Source organism: Sarcophilus harrisii, chromosome 4 (assembly GCF_902635505.1).
Source record: "Sarcophilus harrisii chromosome 4, mSarHar1.11, whole genome shotgun sequence".
Classification (NCBI taxonomy): domain Eukaryota; kingdom Metazoa; phylum Chordata; class Mammalia; order Dasyuromorphia; family Dasyuridae; genus Sarcophilus; species Sarcophilus harrisii.
Genome location: NC_045429.1, coordinates 2,858,779 through 2,880,915, shown reverse-complemented (window position 1 = coordinate 2,880,915; position 22,137 = coordinate 2,858,779). Strand labels below are relative to the sequence as shown.

The 22,137-nt window shown below is 45.8% G+C and overlaps 1 protein-coding gene across 9 annotated transcripts in view; it reads right to left on the bottom strand.

Moving 5' to 3' along the window:
* Nucleotides 1-22,137, bottom strand: part of ERICH3 (glutamate rich 3) — a 132,697-nt gene that overhangs the window by 44,211 nt on the left and 66,349 nt on the right. For 8 of the 9 annotated variants that reach the window (XM_031968872.1, XM_031968870.1, XM_031968866.1 and 5 more), the window contains 4 exons: nt 18,402-18,582; nt 14,047-14,233; nt 8,541-8,815; nt 5,934-6,170 (listed from right to left, as the gene is read on the bottom strand). In XM_031968872.1, coding sequence (XP_031824732.1) covers nt 5,934-6,170; nt 8,541-8,815; nt 14,047-14,233; nt 18,402-18,582 — 880 coding nt within the window. The remainder of the gene's footprint in view (nt 1-5,933; nt 6,171-8,540; nt 8,816-14,046; nt 14,234-18,401; nt 18,583-22,137) is intronic. The other variant, XM_031968873.1, reaches the window with a different exon arrangement.

Sequence of the window (22,137 nt, the reverse complement as noted above, 5' to 3'; positions counted from 1 at the left end):
AAGATGGAGAGAAGGGAGGCTCTGTGGGGACAGATGGTTTTCATTTGTGGTTATGTTTATGAAGCTTACGGTACATCTAATTAGGAAGTTAGAGAGGTCAGGAGAAATGAGGGCTGGACAAGCAGATTTGAAAATCAGCACAAAGAACCGAAACCCATGGGAGCTGATGAGATCACACAAAGAAATGGACTCCTCTGTGACGTCCAGGGTCAGCAGGAATGACTTCCAGGAAGATCCAGAGAGGGGACTGGGGAGTAGTGGTCAGCATGGGGCAGAATCAGGAAAGTGGGGTGATTAACAGTGTCAGAGGCTATAGTGAAGTCAAGAGAGGTGAATACTGAGAAAGGACCATGGGATTTGGCAATTAAGATATCAGTAATTTTGGAGGGAGTATTAGGGATGACCCCTTTTCAAGGGGTCTAGTCACAAAAAGATGCAGGTGATGATGGCTAGGGGGAGTGCACAGGTCAAGGGGGTATTTTGAGGGTAGGGGAGACATGTTTTAGGCACCAGACAAGGAACAGCTTAATAGTGAGAGAGCAATAAAAGGAACAACTACTGGAGATGCATGGAATGGGTTCATTTGTACATGTAGAGGGGCTTGCCTTGGGAAATGTAAACTAAACTAGCAACGTTTTAATGTTAATGTTGCTTAAACAATTCTTGGGGTAGAGATGGAAAGATGCTAACTAGGTGATATAATTAGTTGAATTCAGGATTGAATGGCTGGATTCAAAAGAGTCATGAATGATTCAACAGAAACATGACAGTTCTCCAACGCACCAGCCCAGGGACCACTGGCTAGCCCTGCGATGTTTCCCCATTGTCTATCAAAGACTCAGATAATGATGGGAGATGGCATGGTCATCCAATTTGCAGATGACAGAAAGCCGAGACGCCCGGGGCAGGGCGGGGTACATGGGATTCAGAAGGTTTTTTATGCCAAAGCCCCAGATAAATCTAATGAAATTCAGTGCAAATAAATATGAGATTTATTAATGGTTCAAAAAAGCAGCTTTACAAGTACAGAAGGAGGTAGGATTAGCATTTTTTATTTAAGAATTCAAATTCTCTAGAAGTGAGTGATATATGGCAGTCAAAAGGACTTAAGACAATCATGGACCCTAAGAGAAACCTGGTTTCCAAAAATATAATAGGCTGCCTTCAGAATGAGACTGCCTGGTTACTTGTAGGGCATAAAATTCCACTTCAGATGAGTTTAGATTGATGGCCATGATGCAACTTTCAGCTCTCTATTCTGTGAAACAAATATTTAGCCCAGAGAACTCTGAGAGTTGTTCCTGAGGTTCACAGACGTCTGTGATTCCATTCTGTGGCACACCTATACTAATGCAAAACAGAATACTCCCTGCCACTTGGAGAGCTTGGATGCTAAAAGTTTCAATGGCCTGCCCTGGTCATCCAGAAGCGTGATCTAAATCCGCCTTTCCTAGGGGCCAGGTCTCTCCCTGCTACATCATCCTCCGTATGGAGCTCAACAATGGAGCTAGTTGCCTCCACTGGAAGTCTCTAGAGGTCCAAGGTCGATGGATCATACCTTCCAGTTATTTGATTTGGGGAATCGGGAGGGATGGATTCTGGGAGCTGGATTCTGGATGGAGCATGAGGAAAAGAGTCAGAGACTGAGATCAACGTCAACTGAATAGGCAGACAAGTGCACTCTCTTCCCACTAATGACTCCCACCTGTGCTGGAGGCTTGAAGTCTTTCCAATGAGGTAAAATCTCATGGTTCCTCTTATTCTTACAGATATGAAATAGGGTGAGGACTTATAGTAAGCACCCGAAATAATAGTTTCCTTCTATCTCAACTATTTCAGGGGTGGTTGGGGGGAGGCTCTGAGGGAAAGGGGAAATCAAATGAGAAAATGTACATGGAAGTTTTGTGAAATGTATATATTTATACAAGTAGAATAATTTCTTGTGTGTCCTGCACAGCCTTTAAAACTCCTTTAAAACTCCAACATTAAACACTATCTCTTCAATACTTTAGGAATCTGTGTTTTTCATCAGTGCAAGAAGTTCCTTCCCTGATGAAGATTGAAATCTTTTTGACTTAGAAGATGACATTTGAGAAAAACTCTGGAAAAAAATTAAATTAAATTAATCATCCTGTGATTGACCACGTCATAAATCTCGCAGAACTTTTGTAGGTAGGTCCTTGAAAGATATAACCGTCACCCAATTTTTCCAACCTTTCATCAGTAAAAGCTATATCCCAGTAGGTCCTTCATAACAGTGTTTTATGAACAGGGAAAGGGAGAGGAGTCAGTCATTGGGGGAATAAACAATCTTTTTTTAAAGCTATCGATAAAACATTTTTAGGAGAGTAGAAATTCATTTCAAGGCAACATTTTAAAATATGCTCCTTCAATAAACAAAAGTTGACAAAAAGCAGTTTTGCTGTTTGACTATGAACCAAATTTTCAATCATCATAGTGTCTTAGGTTCCTTCTAATAAGTCTCAGGGTGATTATCTCAAACCATGGTGAGGGCGCATTAATAGACTAAGGAATTCATCCTCAGACCCACAAAAGCCAAGTTTTCCTGATGTCATTTCAATACTTCAATCTTTAAGTGGAAATGAATTTCAGGGAGACAAGTGTGTAATATATATATATATATATATATATATATATATATATAATAGATACGTATATACACATATCTGTATATATGTGTATGTAATCTAAAATGCCATAAAACTGATTACTTCCATTAGTGAAGATGATTATAATTAATTTATTTATAAGTATCCTATATTGTGATGATATACAAATAATAATTGGCCTAAGTGCTGGTTGAGTGACATTCTAGCAAGTGATACAGTACACAAACACATAGATGTGTAATTATACTAACTACATAGAAACTAATATGGGAGTAAGTACTAATTATTAGCTGGGGATGGGGATTAAGACAAAATCTGAGGTAGTCTTTGCGGAGAGCTAGGAATGCTAAGAAGCTGAGGAGGGGGCTGTCCAAGTATGAGGGTCAGCTGTGCAAAGGCACAGAAAAGCAGGAAGTTGAATGACTTCACAAGAAGTCAACAAGTATTAAGTGCTTACTACACGCCAGCCCTCTGTACTAAACCCTGAAAATACGAGAAACACAAAAAGACAGTCCCTGTCCCCCAAGAGGCCAAATTCTAATGGAGAAGGCAATTTATATCCAGCTAAATAGACAGGCGCAAAGTGGAAGGCAGTCTCAGAGTAGAAGACATTAGCAGCTTAGGGGACCAGGACTTCTAGAGTACATGGCTTCTGAGCTGAGCCTCTCCGTTAATGGGCCAATTGTGCTAAAAACCCAGAGTACCTGGAGAAGAGGAGGATGTAATAAGCCTGGAAGAGCAGACTGGAGCCAGACCTGGAAGGACTTTGAGGAACCAAGAGAAGAGGCGGCATTTGATCCTAGAGGCCATGAGACTGATGAGTAGGGGAGAGAGATGAGCAGATTACTTTAGAAATACCACCTTAACAACCGGGTGAAGGACAGATTGGAAAAGAGAAAGGCTTGAAATAGAAATTCCAATCCCCATGAGAGGTGATGATGGTCTAAACTAGGAAGAGTGGGGAGGAGATGGACTCAAGGGCTAAACGTACAGAATGATGGTTCCTAGGCTATGGAAGGGGGGATGGAAGACACAGAGAAGAGACAATCATGGACTCTGAGGTTAGAAAACTGGAAAACAGGAAAAAGAGAAGTTTGGAAAATCTGGGGAGGGGAGGGAGAGCATCTTCTGTATTTGGACAGATTGGTTTTGAGACATCTACAGGATTTTCAGTAGGAGGCAATTGATGATGTAGGCCAAGAAGAGAGAGAAAACTCAGATTGTAAATTTGGGAGGCATCTAAAAAGAGATAAAAATTAGACCTGTAGGGAAAATGAATTAGATTAGGGACTCGATCATTACGTCTTATGTGCAGCCCAGGTTTGTGCCCGTATCTGTGATGGTCCATATGTAGAAACTGGCCAAATTCCCCAGGTCACTTTGTTCAGGTTTTCTCTCATGATGTAAAGGGCTGACACATAAACTTCATTGCTATTAGGCATACAAACAAAATGCTGAAAGCCGTTAGGAAGTATTTGTGCATCAATCACCACTCTCTGGAACAGTTTGATTAGTCAGGTAAAAAGGAGATCAATAGATGGAAAATGTCTTTCAAAATATCCATAACAATCTACTTTCTCCATCAGTGACAACAGAGTCAGCATTTGGATTCCATGCTGTTCTTTCAGAGGGAGGAGATAACTCAGCTCGCCTCATTTTTGGCAGAAAGTGGTATTTGCCATTTGTCTTTTTAGGAAATAGATACATGAGCTAAGTAAAGAGGGAGCAGTCAAGATAAGAAAGAGCATCAAGACCATGTTGTGTTGGGAACAATCAAAGGAATGGGCTTTTGAGTCCACACGGAAGAGAATGAGAACTGTGATCAATATTTGATGGACTTTGATGAAGACAGGGATTCCGTTTTGTGCAATGGGTACAAATGACAAAGAACCTCAGATTTGATTTCTGAGGGGAAAATAGAGTAGACTGTATGGGAAAATCATGGATTCTCCCTCACGCTGAAAGTCATTAAGAAAAAGAGAATAGCCATTTATTTACTAGATAAGTCACAAAAGAGGATTTTATACAGATCTGGCTTTGGCCCAGTTGGCACTGAGGGCCCTTCAACACTGAGCTTCCATGTTGTTCTAAGAACTTTAATTCTGCATTTTTTTCAGTGCAAGAACCTGGACCAAGTGAGGTAAGGTATGGTAAAGTGGAAAGTCCCTTTCCAAAAATTCATCAGAAAATGCCAAGTTTCCTGTGCTTGCCAGGATACTGTATCCCAAGGATTTTCTATCAAGGGCCTGAATATTGGAAAGTCAGCTACTGGATAACCTCTAAGGTAACATGTGAGGAACCCCACTCATCCAGAACAGTTTGTTGGTCTGAACCACTGAGTATTTAGAGGGAGCCAGGAGATGAACCTGGAAAGGTAAATTTGAGAACCATTGGGAATACCTTTCTAACCCTAAGAATCTACCTTTTTAAGCTGATAGCTTACAACATTTCTGGATTTACGATTGTTCCAATAATTGTGGGGAAGGGAGGGATAAATTGGAAAATATGATTTCAATTTTACAGATGAATAAACTGAGCTTAAGTGATTTTCCTATAACTAATCAGCCAGTTAGCACTATGCTGGGATTTGAACCCATAACTCATGATTCTAAGTCTATTTTTCTTTCACCATTCCAGGCTGTTTACAAACCATTGGTTATATATTCCCTTATACTATTATACTTTTTCAAATAAGAATCAACTTATATGTCACAGAAGGATCACCATACCTTCTTATTTCAGGGGTCCTCAAACTTTTTAAGTAGGGGGCCAGTTCACTGTCCCTCAGACTGTTGGAGAGCCAGACTATAGTAAAAACAAAAACTTTGTTTTGTGGGCCTTTAAATAAAGAAATTTCATAGTCCCGGATGAGGGGGATAACCGTCCTCAGCTGCTGCATCTGTCCCGTGGGCCGTAGTTTGAGGACCCCTGCCTTATTTAATTCATCTCCCTTTCTAGGTAAGACTATGCCCAGAAGAAATTCTAGCTACATGTCTGTTTACTCCATTAATAGGGATGAATTATTGATTGGTTCAATTTATAGAGTAGCTCCTAAGGACCTGTCAAAAAACTAATTTTATTTTGGGTCAAAAGTATCAAAAACTCTGACACAACATTTCTCAGCTGTGAAACCCTAGGCAAGTCACTTAACCCCAATTGCCACTGCAAAAAAAAAATATAAAATAAAAATAAAAGTATCAAAAAGAAGAAACTAATAATTATGTTAAGAATTTAAGAATCTTAAAACTAATGTGTTAAGAATTAAGCTGTAACATCCCACGTTTAAAAAAAAAACCCACTAACCTTGCTTATCATCTTCCAAGTCATTATCTGAACATCCATCAATATCATACTTCATATAATCAGAGGTTTCTCGTATTTCCTGGAATGAAGTTTCACTCTCCTTCTCATTGTCTAAATTATCTTTTTCATCATCTGAGGGTGACTTTGACCTTCCATTCATTTGATCATCAGTCTGTCCATCTTCTTTAACTTTCTCATTTGATTTCTCGTCATCGGCTTCAAAATCTTCATCATAGTCTAAGGAGAGAAAGCCTCCGCTTTAAGGCTGAAAATAGAATCCCTGGCCCTTCGCCTATTCCAGTTTAATGAGGGCTTTGACTTCATTAGTCCCTGCTTCTCTTTGCCTTTCTTCACTTCTTTTACACACAATTAGTGGACACAGGATCGACCGTGAGGAACTAACAACAATGATCGGTGATTACAATCTAATACACAGAACCCAGTGGAGAAAAGATAAAGCCCAACGCCAAAAGCGACATCCGAAGGAGAGTTCATTTTGAAACGGACATAGTCCATTACAATGAGCAAAGTGGACAAAGGAAGGCAACGATAGGGAAAAAATAAATGAGAGATAAATTAAAAACGAAGCGAACAGACTCATAATAATAAAAGTTAATTTGGAAGCTGAGCAACAGAGTACTTTGCATGAAAGATGATCAAAATATTTGGATATCAAATTAATGAATAGTGAAGTGGAAAATTCAATTAATCAGGTCTAAAGGCACCAAGGAGGAATGTGGCGGATATTATCTATTCTTTTAGAAATAAGTGGACACCGAAAAGAAAAAAAAAGAATTAGAAAGTATATCTCATTCAGAGTGGAAATCCTACCCATTGTTCATTCTTCTAACAAATCAAATAATTATATTTCAAAGCTGGACCTTCTCAGAAAGTAAAAGATTCCTATTATGGTCACTAATTTGCAACATTCTCCACAGAGAGGCAACAAATCAATGGCAGAAAAGGAAATTGTCACATCAGATAAACTCCAGCTGTCTCCGGTGGCCATAATTTTTCACCTTTCAGATTTAATTGTCTGCCTGCTCCTTTCCACCCACATTTTTTAAATGTTGAAATGACAACATGCCAAGGAAAGAAAGCAAAGGGCTCTCATGTGGAACCAATTAAGCAAATAAACAATTATCCATAAAAATGAAAATGAGAGAAGCAAGTGCCAGCCTTGGATTGGACATTAGGGGAGCGCCGCTCTGGGCCTTTTACAAGGTGGGGACTGACCCCGCTGGAGTAGTCGGAGCTACACATGTCCTGCAATGCAAGGGACTTAATTATCAGAAAGGAGGGGGGCAGTAAATCTCAGCAAATTAGGAAAGTCAGACTAATTCAGAAAACCCAGCAAGGTGCTAGGAGGACCAAAAGATCAAAGGAAAAAAACAAAAAAGCAGAAAAGGTACAAACGAGAATGGAGAGGGGGATGAGATCCAGCCTTGGTCCCCAGGATGCCCGGGTGCAGAATGACCTGATGGACAGAACACTCCCAGGAGCACTCTAGACCCCCCATCCTCCACTTGCCTGGGCTGGCAAACTCAGTCTCTATCACGTGCCCTAATCTCCCCTTTCAGCCTCCTCTCTCCCACAAACTCTATGGGACCCCCAGTGGTCTTCATGGCCCTCCATGTCTCCCTGTCATGGATGGTTGTGCTAAAGCCTCCTTCCCCATAAGCTCTTCCTGGCCTTCCCCACCAATGCCTCCTGGTACCAGCTTTGTCTCTACTTCTAAGTGTACCCGCTGTATCCCTGCCATAATGGAAGCTCCAAGGGCAAGGCCTGGAGTTTAACTCTTGGCTTTGTTTTCCCGGGACCCAGTTAGCACCTGACCCACATTAGACACCCTTAATGTGTGGATTGCTCAGGTGATCCCCAATTCCCTAACTCCCACTCCCATCCCAGCCTCCTCTAAACCTTTACCATAATTTTATTTTTCCCTGCTGGCTTCTACTCCCTAGAGCAGAAGCCATCCCATTCCCAGGAAAATTTGTAATCGATAGATTTATCACCCTCTGAGACTGAATCAGCTTTGATACACACATCTAATCAATACCTTCTGCCTCTCTGATAGAGGAAGTATAATGAAAGAACTTCTCCAAAAGATTCCTTGTCCAGCTGAATCTTACTTCCCAACTTCCCAGCATCCTTGGACTGGGCTCTCTCAACCTCCCTCCTTTAGCTTCTTTTTGTGCATTATCTTCCCCCATCAGATTATAAGCACCTTGAAGGCAGGAACTATTGTTTTCATATTTGTATCCTCAGTATTTAGACATGGTAAGCAATTGTTAATACACAAGTAATAATAAATGTTCATTGATTGAACAGAGCAATTGCTCCTAAAACAACCCATTCCCTGCTGAATCCTGCAAACGTGAAAAAGGCTTTTCCTCTATTGATTGGGATCAGTTCCAGTCTGACATCTCGTAGCACTAGCTCCCCCTTCTTGAACTACACAAAACAAATCGATCATCCATACAAACTATCAGCAGCGCCTGTCCTGCTCTAGCCCAGACAGCGAGAAGTTTTAGACTAAACTGTTACCATGCCCAAAGACAAAGCGGCTTGGACCTTCACAACCTCAAAGGCCTTATTGCATCTTACCGTCTCGAAATGAGGCTTCTGTGTTATTTGCAGGAATGGCTATTTCTATTTCCTGGTCTCTCTCCACCTCTTCCTCAACAAGCTTTCCAACTTTATCATCTTCGGGAGACGAACACGTCGTCGGCGTTGGTCCCACATTTTCTACTTCTTCATTAAAACTTTCGCTCACTTTGGTGGCCTCTTCTTTTACAGTGACCTCATTGACCTCCATCATCTCTTTCTCTTTCTTTGGAGGTGGAAACGGCTTTTTATCAAGTCCCATTGAAATGATGCACCTTGGAAGAGGAACAAAAAGTCCACCGTGACACCAAAATCCAACCCCGGGGCTTCCTTTTTTATCTACTTTCCCTTATTACACATTAGGAAAGTGGCCCACTTTTGTTTAAAAAAATCTGTTAGCGGATTTAAAGGGAAGCAAAAAGAATATATGTCCAATAGGAAACTTGTTTTGCTTGACCATGTATGTGTGTGGCAAGGTTTGTGTCTGTCTGTTTTCCAAATGGTGATATATGGAGAAAAAGGGAGAAATTAATTTTTTGTTAATTAAAAGAACAAAAGCTAATTTTAAAATGAATTTTTAAATGTAAGTACTAGAGATTTATCTATGTTAATGACGTCTTAATGATCAAAGTTATCTTGCAAAAGAACAGAGAATTTTTTAAAAGGCCTTTGGCCACAAATGGATCTGAACGGGGCCTGAGAGATAAATAAATTCATTTTACAGATATAGTTCAAAGAAATTAAGTGACTCGCTCAGTGATCATACAGGGAATCAATGTCTGAGGCAGGACTCAAATTCAGATCTACAGGACTACAAGTCCAACAGCCCAACCACTAAGCCCACAGCAGCTGAGTCAAAGATTCCAACTAAAATGTGAATTTTACAGAATATGTTTTAGACTCCACATTCCCAAAGCAGCATATCTCAAGGCACCATGAGAATCGTGCACAATCGCAGACAAAGCAGTCTGAGCTGGGAGAGCTGAAGCACTTGGAGAATCAGCTTCCTCCTCTCTTGGAGACCATCGCCATGGCAACACAGAAAGTCAGGAGGCTTCGGCTTTGGGGTGGGCTCCCCAGGGGCTCTCAGCCCATCACCATGGAGCCCAGCCCTGTGGGCCCTGTTCAGGAGGGGTCTCTGGTTACCGGGTGGATTTCCGATTCCCCGAGGCTGCTTTCAGTTTTATTCTCCTGGTGACGTGTGTCTCTCGGAAAGTAATATAATATTAAGTGCAGGAAGCATCCCGAGCTCCTGAGCACAAAGGAGGCTATGGGCCAACAAAGGAAGCAGCCCCGGTGGCCTGGACAATGCTGCCTCATATTAAATTGTGTAAACAAGCCCCTGGTAACAGAGTAACTGTGCTCTGACCCTAGACCTGAGGCTCAGGGAACGTTCAGACCATCCTCTCAAGACACCTTACGCAGGGATGGCCCAAAGGCCAGTAATGGAGGGACTCCTGGTATTCTGATGTATCTCCCAGAAGCCCTTTCTCCATCCTCATCCTATAGATGTCACCTGCAGGGAACCACGGTCACGTCTAGTAGGGAGGTAACAAGGAATAGGGAAAACAATAAAATAGCAAACCTAAAAGGATAAAAATTATAGTTTTTCAATTTAAAATAGCCTGAGAACCACATTCTCTCTGAGAGGCAAATGGGAGCAGAATGGAGAATTCAGAATTGGATTTGGAATCAAAAACCCTGGGGCCAAATTGTCACCTTCTCTTTCTAACTACTGGACCAGGGCCACCTCTGAGCTTCCAAGCCTCCAGGGCCTTAAAGATGATTGACTGGTCTCCCTTATCTTCAAGATTCCCCCCCCCTCCGCCCCCCAGCTCTCGGGTCCAGATCCTATTATTCTACAAGCTGATGGGGAAGCAGGATGGCTCAGTGGGAAAATGTGTGGGAGATGGAGGTTCCAATCCCTATCGGCCCCCACAGAGCTTCAGGCCTCGGGCTTCTCAGCTACGACACAGGAGGCCAGGCTGGACACCAGGGTCTCTTCTGCCTCTTCATAAATGGGCCCACATCTCTCGGAGCTTCCAATCCAGGATTCTGGATTCACGGCCCTAGTTTATCATTCCCAGTGGGACCAGGATGTCTAGACATCAAGGACGATTGTGTCAGTCTCTCAGGCGCCATCACTTCCCTCTCCAGGCTGGAGCCACCGATGTTTTCTCCCTCCACGTCTCTCTTCTGAATGGCCACAATGCTGTGTTAACAGGGCACTGGGTTCCTGTGGCCCTCAGGCAAATTGTGAGTCGGCGTTGCTGCCCTTTCACAAGGAGCACAGGCAAGGAGAGCAGAGATCAGGGAGATTAGAGACAGTGGGTCTGATTTCCCACTTTACAGGGCCGGGACCCTCAGGCCTAGAGAAGGAAAAGCCCAGCCAGGATCACACTGCGGAGAGGAACGTTTGGTGAGTGTCCTGCCCTCGGTCTCCATTCCTACTCGTGCTTCCGGCTGTGTGGAGATCCCATGCCCTGCAGCTCATCTTGGAGGGAAGTGGGAAGAGCCTCTGTCTGTCCGGCTCCGATCCTGCTTCGGGACATAACTGAAGGTGCTGTTTGGGTTCCGGGAGCTCTGAATGGGCTGGGTTCTAGCTGGTTTTGTAATGAGGTTCCTTCGGATTTCTCACCAGGTTCTGAAAAGACTTCCTGTGTTTAACTGACCAGAACATGACACACAGGGCTGGACTTGGGAGTTGCGGAAGTTCTGGATCCAAATCCAATGGGAGAGTGCGAACCTTGGGCTTCATCCTCAGATTCGTCTTCTCTGGACCCTGGAGCACTGATCCCACAGGGTAGTTGTGACAAAAAAAACCCGGAGATAAATACCAAGTATTCCAGGAAATTTCAGGTGACTGGAGGCCACGAAGTGCTTTTGGTTCACATGTCTGTGTGATCTGACACGTGGCCTGAGCTTTGTCAGATCGCCAGGAGCTGCCCAGCTCGCAGGGCTCTTGGGAGGATAAAGGGGAGAAAATATCCGGTCCCCAAACCCTTCCTGGGCAGAGCTTTGCCAGCATTAGCAGGTTAGATGAAAGCCAGTTATTCCTCACCAAGAAAGTGAACAAAGCATGGAGGCCGTTGGGCTCCAGAGCGAGCGCGAGGTCCCGTTCCCCAGCTCTGTCTGTGAGCCGGAGGAGACATGACCGGGTAACAGGGATGGCAGAATCATCATAAATAGGCTCTGAAAGCCTAGAGCACTGGGTTGGAAACATTGCCACAATGTTATCAATAATCAAAGTCTTACGCTCACCTTTACTTGGAAAATGAGTAAAAATGGGAAGATGTGGGAAAGATAATGCTGGGGGGGAAAAGAGATTTTGGAGATTTTAAATTTTTTTTCTTTTGTAGACTACCAAAAAAAAACAGGCTTTAAACAAGGAAGGGATCTCCGTACTCCAGTCTTTTTCCTACCTGGTCCAGCCACATCCAGAGTTCTTGGTGTTTGGTTCTGGGAATCCCAGCTGAGGAAGGACTTCAATAAGCCACGGGATGTCCAGAGCCAGGATGATGGAAGACTCTTAGATCATGACATCAAGGGCAGAGGAAGCTGGGGCTACGGTCAGGATGGAGGTGAGGCTCCGACTACAGGTAGGAACCATTCTCTTTCACCCGCACGCCCAGGACCTCGCACAAGATCTTGCTCATGGTAGAGACTGATTTGAGAATTGGGTGGATCATCACACAGAAGCCAGTCAACAAGCATTTATTAAGCACCTGCTATACGGCAGGCGCTCCATCAGATCCTGGGGATACTGAGGAAGGCAAAGGCCGCACTCTGCTCCATGAGGCCCAAGTTAAATGGCAAAGCTCAGGTACAGAAGCAGGAGCAGTCGTCCTTCTTGGGGTCCATCACACATGGTGCAAAGAAGTGAACTTGGGCTTGCCGTTGAGGAAGGGACTCCTGCGGTCGCGAGCTGCCCAAGAAGCAGATGGGCTCGTGGGAGATGGGGGTCCTTCCCAGCCCACACACAGGGGCCATTGTTGGCGTATTGTGGAGAGGGGCTGGACTAGAGATGGTCTCTGAATCTCCTTCCGAATCTGAGCTTCTGATTCTAGAACTCAGTTAAGGAACAGACTGGTGTTTGGGGAAGCCCTTGGGGGAGGAACTGCCTTGCTCTGTGCTCGGTGTGCACCCAGGAAGCACTCAATAAATCCTCCTGAGCTGCCAGAAGAATGCCCCCAACATCCGGTTTGCTCCTGCAGAGCGTGGAGGACCAGGGTTTCTGTGCAGGTCTCCAGGCCTTGAGTGCAGGGCTCCCCTATCAGCACCAGCACACACAGGACAACCCTCCCATGGGACCATGGCAGGGCCCGGGGAACGCCCAGGTGAGGGCATTCCATCCATCCATGTGAGACAACAAGTGCTGGGGTCTTAGCGAACGTCCAGGGGTGTCCAGAGCTGGAGCGACCTGCTGGGTCGCCCGAGGACGGGCCCGGAGACGACTTCAGACACGGGCCCCAAACCAGCAGCCATCCAAGCCTTCATCGGGTGCACTGGGTGACTGGGCCGGTAAGGCAAATAGATCACAAGGTTGGAGGGTTCGAGGGGTCTCAGGGCCCCCCACAGATGAAGAAACTGAGGAGAAGCGACTGGTCCACGGGGCTTCACAAAGGCGGTGAGCATCAGAGGTGGCTGGCCCGTGAACTCTGCTGGTCTTAATTCGAAGGCTTGCCTGCCATCAGACCCAACACACTGATTGGAAAGAACTAATGAACAAAAGCTTCCCGAATATTGGAATACGTAAGAAGGCTCTGGGCAGGATACTTCGGTTTCATTTGTGAGCCCAGAGAAACACAAGCCCCACAAAAGGGACGAGGCAGATCAATTCCAACCAGCTGCGTCGTGGACGGAAAACTAGCTGCTCCTTCTCCCCAACGCTCAGGAGAGCGGGGCAGCCCCTGGCTGTCATCCATTCAGGGAGCAAACATTCGGGTCCCCACAAGGATGAGACACTGCCAGAACCAGGGGCAGAATTGTCTCTGCCCTCGGAGAACTCACGGCCGATGCGGGGAAAGAGAAGGGAAACCGGTGAAATGTAGTCACCGAGGGGCCACTGATTAAATCCAAATCAATGTGAGGAGCTAGAACTTGGGACAGGGCTGGGGTCAGCCTGGAGGGGTGCTGAGCATGGACTCCAGGAGGCGCCCAACCCGGGGGCAGCTGAGCCGGGAGCGGCCACTGAGACACAAGGCAGAAGCCCTTGGGACCCTGTTTGTGAGGGGGAGCGATGGGCAGTGAGCCCAGAAAGGGGGGGCTGCAGCCCCCCTGCCGAGGATCTCTTGGGCTTTGAGTCCTTATTTCCTTATAAGGAAGAGCTCAGTGGGGGGGGGATACTTCTACATGTCCTCTGTAATGTGTGTGACATACGGACAACATATATCACACAGATCCCCTCTCTGATGTACAAAAGGGGGTCAGTGAGCATCGGGATCAAAAATCAAGCTAAAATATGTCGGACCCCGCCCCCAGCTCCGAGACGTTCTGTTTCCCATACTTATAACACGGAGAAGCTCCATCGATGTCCACAAATCCAAAGTATCCATTCTTGCCTCCCAGCCTGGAACCCCTCCGATGCTTGAACTCGCAGCAGGAGCTCAGCCGGTCCAGCTGCATCCCATTCAGGAAAAAGGTGAGGCTGAAGGGGAAGCCGAAGTGTCGCTTGGAAATGAACTGAAACGTCTCTGTGGACAAGGAGAAAAACGTGAATGCAGGCGCGGGACGGCTGCTGGCTCAGCTCTCTGCCGTGGGTGTGGAAGGGGAACAGTCGCATTGTTTAAATTCTTACAAACTTATATTAATACAAATTATGTTTAAAAGTTTACATTTTAAAAATTGAAATAAATTTAAAATGTTATAATTATCACAGGATTGCCGCTGCAAAAGCACCGCGGTGCACAGGGCATCCGGCACAGGCTGAGGGAGACCTGACGCACTGGCGAGCCGGTGACCCTGGGCAAGATGCACGGCCAAGCTCTCGAGCTCATCCGGTCGGCCACTGGTGGACACGGTACCTTGGCTCTGAGCCGGTGATATCACGTTGGTGCTCTTCACCAACCAAGAACCACCACCTACCAACCAATTCACGCCTGCCTCAGTTTCCTCAAGTTAAATGAGCCAGGAAAGGGCAAACCCCTCCAGTATCTTTACCAAGAAAACCCCAAACGGGGCATGAAGAGTCGGACGTGACTGAACTGTCCGAACAATATCAAACCCCCCAGACCTAAGGAGCTCGAAGGGCTTGGCCAGCATCGCACAGACAGAAGGCAGCGAGGATCCAGACCTCTCACTTCCCATTCTGCCTCCTTCCTGCTGTACCCCAAGTCTGAGAAACCCGCCCTAGACAGAGACTCAAAAACCCACTCACCACATTGGGGGAGGGGTCAGAACATGCTTTTACACTCAATGAACGAAACAGGCATCCAAATGCCAGCTCCCCCTTCTCATGGGAGTTCTTTCAGGTTTGGGCATCGAGGAAAGAGACTCAAGGACCCAGGAGAGCTAGAGATGGGCTTCCTTGCCCCCCTGACCCCCTAATGACTGTCCTACACAAGAAGGGGCTGCTCAAGGACCCAGGAGAGCTAGAGATGGGCTTCCTTGCCCCCCGACCCCGTAATGTCTGTCCCACACAAGAAGGGGCTGGACCCCTCCATTTCCTAGGTCTTAGACTTGAGGAAGGGGATGAGCCAAAGAAGGGGTCGGGGTGAGACACGGTGGAATCTCAGCCTTGGCTTGGCTCCCTGTAAGCACTTTAGGAAACGCTTTCTCCTTCCTCCACTCATGCCTTTAGATCACAAAAAACACCAGTGGAGACTATGCTGCCCGGGAAGGACATTAAGAGCTCCTCCAACCCAACTACCCATAGCAAGTTGAAAAACAGAGTTGCCCCCATTTCAAGTCTTTCTGCCATTGTCTGTTTTTAAAATGATTCTATCTGACTTGTAGCAAACAGCCTGGGATACAAAACCATAGAGCTGCTGAATGACTATGGAAATAAAGGGGAAAATGCACCCATCATATGACTGCGAAATCACCTTGCATGATATCCCATTAAAGGGACAGGATCCCATCTAACTACCCTGGCCCTGCCAAATGAGGCGATGATGGGGACACTTCGCTTCTCATGAATCGCCCGCTCGGGCCCGGACGCCCTTCTCGGCAGGGAGCACCCACCGGGCTGCTTGTGTTTCCCCGGGTCACCGTGCGGCTGGCACAGAGGGCAGCTTCTTCTCTGCCCAGCTAACGACTCTGCTGCTGCGGGGGCCGGAGTCAGCTGCGGGCTGTGCGATTTTCCAATTCTGAGCAATTACTTTTCTGCAATCGAGGGGCCCTCAGAGGCAGAATCACCAGGCCACAGGATGCCGTTACAGCCGTCTCCCCCTTTGCCACCGTGCGAGCCCCCACTCGGCCCCAGCAACCAGCAGGACATCCCGGGACACATCTGCACGCAGAGTGCCACGGAGCCAAGGCCCCGCTTCTCCAACCTTAGATCTGACTTTCTCTCAGAGCCCGGGCCGGCATAAGCGAAAATTAGCCCAGCCAAACCTCGGCCTTCCCTCATTGGTATGCACCAATGGTGTCCGGCTCCCCCAGAAGCCCATCAGCATCTGCTAAATAAAACATTACCTGCATGCAAGACTGCCTTAATTGCATTAATTCCAGTTTGAGCCCACAAACTGTTCTCAATAAGTCTTCCAATGAAGGGCCTTGGAATCACACTTTGGGTCTGCTGAACAGGAGTCAGGTGTTGGGTGGGTTGGGCTGCTCCGGACACGCTTTGGAGTGACTCGGTTTCCCCAGGAGAAGCCTTAGAGATCAGAGGGAGCTGACACCATTACCTCATTTGGGCCTGACAAGTGTGGAAATGCAATAGGTGCCCAGTAGGGCATCTTCTGCAAGCAGGACCCCGGGCTCAGACAGGGAGAGGGATCGGAGCAGTCCCAGCCTAGTGTCAGCTGCAGGATTTGAACTCCTATAGACGAAAGCCCCTTGGGGAAGGAAAGGATTGGAAACAAGATTCCTTCCAACTCTAAACTTCCTTGATTGTAACAAAGGAAAGCATTATCCCCCAGCCAAGCTGAAGTCGAATCCAATTATGTAAGGGAATAAAATTCACATTGAAAACCCATAGAACTGCCACTTTCAAATTTAAAGTGCTTTGAAGGCACCAAGATGTTGGCTTACCAGCAGTCCCACACATACACAAGGAACAAGAAGTAGGGGGTGGTTTTAGTTAGGTTACTTCTATTGAAACAGAACCTAGAAGACAAGTAAACTGAGCAGAAGGAGTCACTGGATTCAATATTTAAATCACTGCACCCTACTTTGGGAACTAGAGAGGACTGAGAAAGCAACTGGTCCAATATCCCCATTTAATAGATCAAAATATTGAGGTCTAAAGAGATCAATTAAGTGCCCTGACAGTGAGTAACAGAAGTAGGAAGTTCTTGGACTTCACACATGTCCTTTCTGCGCTACTGCTACACACTGATCTCAGAATCACAAAAATCCACACCCATCCCAGATAGAAAAAGGGCCCCCGAGATCATTGAGCCCAGTTCCTTCTTGATAAAGATTTCCCATTACTGTCCAACTGACAATTGGGTGTCCAGCTTTCCCTTGGGGACCTTCAGACCAAAGGAACGCCCAATTTTACCGTGTAGCCCATTTCATGTTTTGATAGCAATCAGGAGGAGCTTTTTTGGTGACAACGAATCTAAATTGAGACTCTCTTCTCACCTTTAACCCAAAGTTGCAAAACTTAATCCATTTCATTGCTAACTTTTCCCTTTTATTTTTTCTCAAAGAAAAGTTAGGAAGGCTGAAAGTAATTTTTCCCATTTCTTTCCTGTCCTCCCATTACATGCAGAATGTCAAATCAGAAGAAAAGTTTCTATTTGAACAAATAGCTGGAAACAAGTCCTTAAAGATGACATGTCTTTCTGGACGTATTTTTCACAAATAAGCTATTAAAACTATAATGTCTGAGAGAAATAAAACCGCGGTTACAATTTTCCATTTCACTCTTGTTCCAAATGGCTGGAGATGTGAGAGATTTCTCTCACCCTGGAAACCTCCAGTGGGAGAACTCCCTCTGCCAATAAAGCCCGCAACCTCTCTATGATTTAACTGATACGTCTCCAAGAGTTGCCCAAAGTTCAAAAAGGTGAAAGTACTTGCCCGTGGTCACCTAGCTATTCCAGACTAAGTTGGGTTCAAACTCCTACCTTTCTGCCTCCAAGGTCAATCTTCTCCCTGTTATAACAGCTTAAAAACTCCAAAGCACAGTGACTATCAAAGTCAGATGCTGAAATCTGGCACACGACAAAGCGTAGCCAAGAGCAAATGGTCTGGGGCTAACGCTATGATCGATTTATGATGGAAATACACAAACCAGGACGGTTCCTCCAGACCCCAGACTTGCCCACCATATAAGGGACGTGTTTCACACCGACATTCATCAGATTTGCCATCTGAGGTCAAGGTAGAATTTGTAGAGAACAAACCATCGTCTCGACATATTTCTCTCTGAATAAGTGATGGCATAATTCACAATGGCAGCCCCACCGGGAAGCGTGGCCTTGTGGGACAGCTTCGTCCTGCAACCTTTGGATAATCTCTCTCCTCAAATTAATCTGGTACCTACTTAAATCACGCCGCCTTCTTTCTCACACAATGCAGGAGAGTCATTGCTGCCTTGCCTCTATTTGCTAAGCAGCAGTAAATCTCTATTTGCTTTAAGGCAGGCAGTCTATAAATCCCAGGATACAGACTCCCAGCAGGGCCAGTAATTTTTGTCTATACCTTCACCTCCAAGCCCTGCATGAGAACTCTCCCAAGTGGGACGGATACCTTTTTCAAGGAGTTTGCCTTGGAAGACACAAAGGTTTTCCCCGCCGCAGTGCTGCTGATAAATTTTGATCTCGTCTTTATAATTTAAGTCGTCATGATTCAAGTGCACACTCTTCCCCCAATAGATCATGGTGACGAAGGCATTACTATGCAAAGGAGATTTATGATGTCTTCCTGAATCCTGGAATAAATCAAGAAAGCGCTCGTTAAGCCACCAACAAGATAACAATAGCCTCCAATCCATTTCCCCCAGCTCCTGGGGGCAGACCAAGGAAGAGTTACTCTTTTGTGATAAAAGGAAGCAAAACCCTCTTTTTAAGAGAAGTGATCTACGTCACTTTGTAGGCAAGATGATTCCCCTGAACAACTCCGTCCAATCAATGATAGCTTGCCGGGCGGACCCTAATGGATTCTTTAAGTGTAGGGGTGGACTAGAGGGCCTCCAAAGCCCATTCCAGCCCTCAGATTTGGTTATTCTACGATCTAGAGACCAGGGGAGTTTTCTGGGGGGAGGCTGCCACTGATCCTAAGCCTTGACTTCACCAAGACTTGCAAGAAATGGAGATGAGGAAATGGAGCATTTCGGGAACGGGTGCCCATCTGTGCAAAGGCACTGAGGTGGGAAATGGGATGTGGATTGTGAAGCGTGAGGTGCCAGCTGCAAGGGAACGTGGGACAAGTGGCGCGGATCCAGGTAGGGAAGCATCGCTGAGGGGCTAGTCACGGAGCCCCCAGGATGTGAACAGGGTTGTGAGCAATGACTCGTGAGGGGAGACGGCATCAGAGCCAAGGATGCCATGGGGTGCCCCCTGGCCAGAGATCAGCACCGTGGACAGCGGCTTCCCCTCCTGCAGGCCCCAAGGAAGGAAGGAAACAAGCCTTTATCAAGCCCTGACTCTGGGCAGGCTAAACCGGGGGTGCCTGTGAAAGCCAGGAGCTGTGTGTGGTTTGGTTTGTTTTTGCCCTGAAGAAGCTAATTGTGAAAACGATGAGTCCAAGGAGAGCTGGGCAAGGGGAGAAGTGGACGGAAATTACCATGCATTTCTCATCATACCCAATGTAATTCTCCTCACATCTATTCTGACCGCACTGTCCAGGACTGACTTGTCTCCGCTCTTAGAATGTGAGTCTCTGCTGAGGGACTGTTCTGCTGATAGCGTTTGCGCCCACAGAGCCCGGCCCCCAGGACACACTTCAGAAATACCCATGTGATTGACTTCAAGGCAAAATGCAGGCCCCCAGTTCTGTGGATGGGCCACCTGGGATGGACACGTGGGAAGGTGTGGATGGCCGAGGTCTCCCAGGATGGGCAGGCAGGGTTGGCTTGGGATCTGCCTTGTGTCAGGGGATTTCTAAACTGATGAGGTCGCAGACCCCAAAACTGATAAGCTCTGAGCACTTCAGTATCTGAGGAGAATGAGTAATCCATGTGTGAAAAATTTCACTTTGAGTATGCCCAGGGACTCACAGCCATTGGAAAAGAGATGAGGGACTAAGCATTTATTAAACACCTGTTATCTGCCAAGCACTGGATTAGTGATTTTACAAATATCATCTCATTTGATCCTCCCTAAGAATTGGACTCAGACTAAAGACATTTTCCTAAATATGATCTCTCCTACTTCATTTTCCATTCATTGATTCGAGTGTGTGTTTGACTCCTAACAATGTGAAGAGAAAAGAAAGGCTTCGAGGGGATATCATCAATGTGTACATCAGTAAGGAAGAAGAAGAGATCTGTATGAATACAAAAGCGACCAGTCCCTGAACATGTACACAAAGCTGGACATTTTCTTTAATAGAGCAATGAGGTCTAACCCACTCAATTTTAACAGACTGTTTTAAAAACAGGAAGAGCAGGCTTTCAGTGCATCCCAGCCTGCAAAGGCATTGAGTATTTGCTGGGACATGGCCCTTACGCATTGCTGACACTTTGGGTGCAAAAAGTCCCACAAAATCTCAACATTCTAAAAGGAGAACCCGGTGACAAATCCTCCAGCCCCAATCCCCCAAGCCTTCCTTCTTTAGAGCCTCTCTAAGACAGAATTAAGGGGAAATTAATGGGACCTGAAATGTAGCACATGTGAGGAACACAATCAAACCCAAACACTTCAGTAAAACTGGCTGGACTGGAGAGTCTAGACAGAGGACTGATCAACAGCCCCAGCACACATCAGCAGAGTCAATGGCCACACAGAACAGATTGCACGTCTCCTGAAACACAGACTGAAACATGGGCATCTCTCCTGTGGGCAAAGGTCTCATGCAGAGTTTCTGCCACCCTTCACCCCGAGGCAGGGGTGGCTTTGTTGGTTCTGTGTGTGTGTGTGAAGTGGGGAGGAGGCAGGGGGGACACCCACAAAGACAAGGAGCAGGAAGTTGCCCTAAGTGCTCCAAGAACATTCAGCCCAGAGATTGCTATTAAAAGCTGTTCATTTACAGATGAGAAAACTGAGGATCCGGAAGAATAACTGGTGCTGCTCAAACAGCTGCTAAGTCCTCTGGCACAAACCCCACCAGTCTTCAGTCCAATATTTTATCTCCTATTAAAATGATACACACTTAACAAGCACCACAAAGTGTTTGTTGGGTACTGGGCGTGCAACACAAAAACATGGTTCCTGCCTTTGAGTTAACAGAGGACACCACATGCAGCAAGATATATACAGTACGAATCAAAGGGGTGGCAAATGGAGCTAGCTTGGCAGTCTGTGTGTGAGGAAGTGGGTAGCTGTAACTTGAGAAAATGTGAGAAAACTGACCAAGAGTCCGTGATCTGTCCATCCCTTTTTCAAAATAATAATTCTCTACTTTTGGAGATAAGCAGCAAAAATAATCACACCGAGAGTCCTACAAGTACTTTAAAAGAGCGGCCTCATCCTTCTGGCCACAGAGCTGGATACCGGCCATTTGAGAACATGGACCATCCCGAGATTCCAGAGTCAGAGGGGACCCTAGAGGACCTGGTACCGCCTTCTCATTCAAAGATGAGGAAACAGAGTGAAAAAGACAAGCACAGGACATTCCAGCAGAGGTGGGAAGGAAAGCCAGCTGCAGAGTCCTTTGACCCCACTGCGAGGTAGAAAAACTCAGGGACTGTCTGGAACACTAGCTTCAGGCAGAAACGACGACCAAACCACAATCAAAGCCTGACTGGAAACCTCATTTACTCCCAATAAGTGAGATGCTGGTCGGCATGATGGCTGTCCCAATAGGATATTAATAATTGGACAAGCTTTATTTAAAATTGAACCTTTTAGGGTCATTCCTAAAATTATACCTGGTCCATGTGGCTTGGGTGGAAGGATCCTGAACCATGAGTTATAACTAACCATGGAGGATTTAAAGAAAGTCTTCACAGAGGTGGCGGGGCATCTTTCAAGAAGCTTTCTCGAGCTCAACATACTGATTGGTGCTTCAAAATTCAGTTCTTACAAATGTGCTATCGGGGCTCCCTAAACCAAAGTTCCTAAAACTTCAGATTGTTTTCTAGCGTATTCTACGACATGTGGCTTAACAAAAAGAGTATTGGATTTATAGGATTCTTGGGTTCAAATTTAACCTCGGAGACCGTGTGACCACAGGAAATTCCTTAAAATCATGATCCCATTTCCTTAGCTACAAAATAAAAATATCACCTTTTGTGTAAACCATGTAAGGGTTGTTGCAATGATCAAATGAAATAATATGTAAGAAATGAGTTGTAAATTCCAAAGCACCAATAAATAACAGTTGG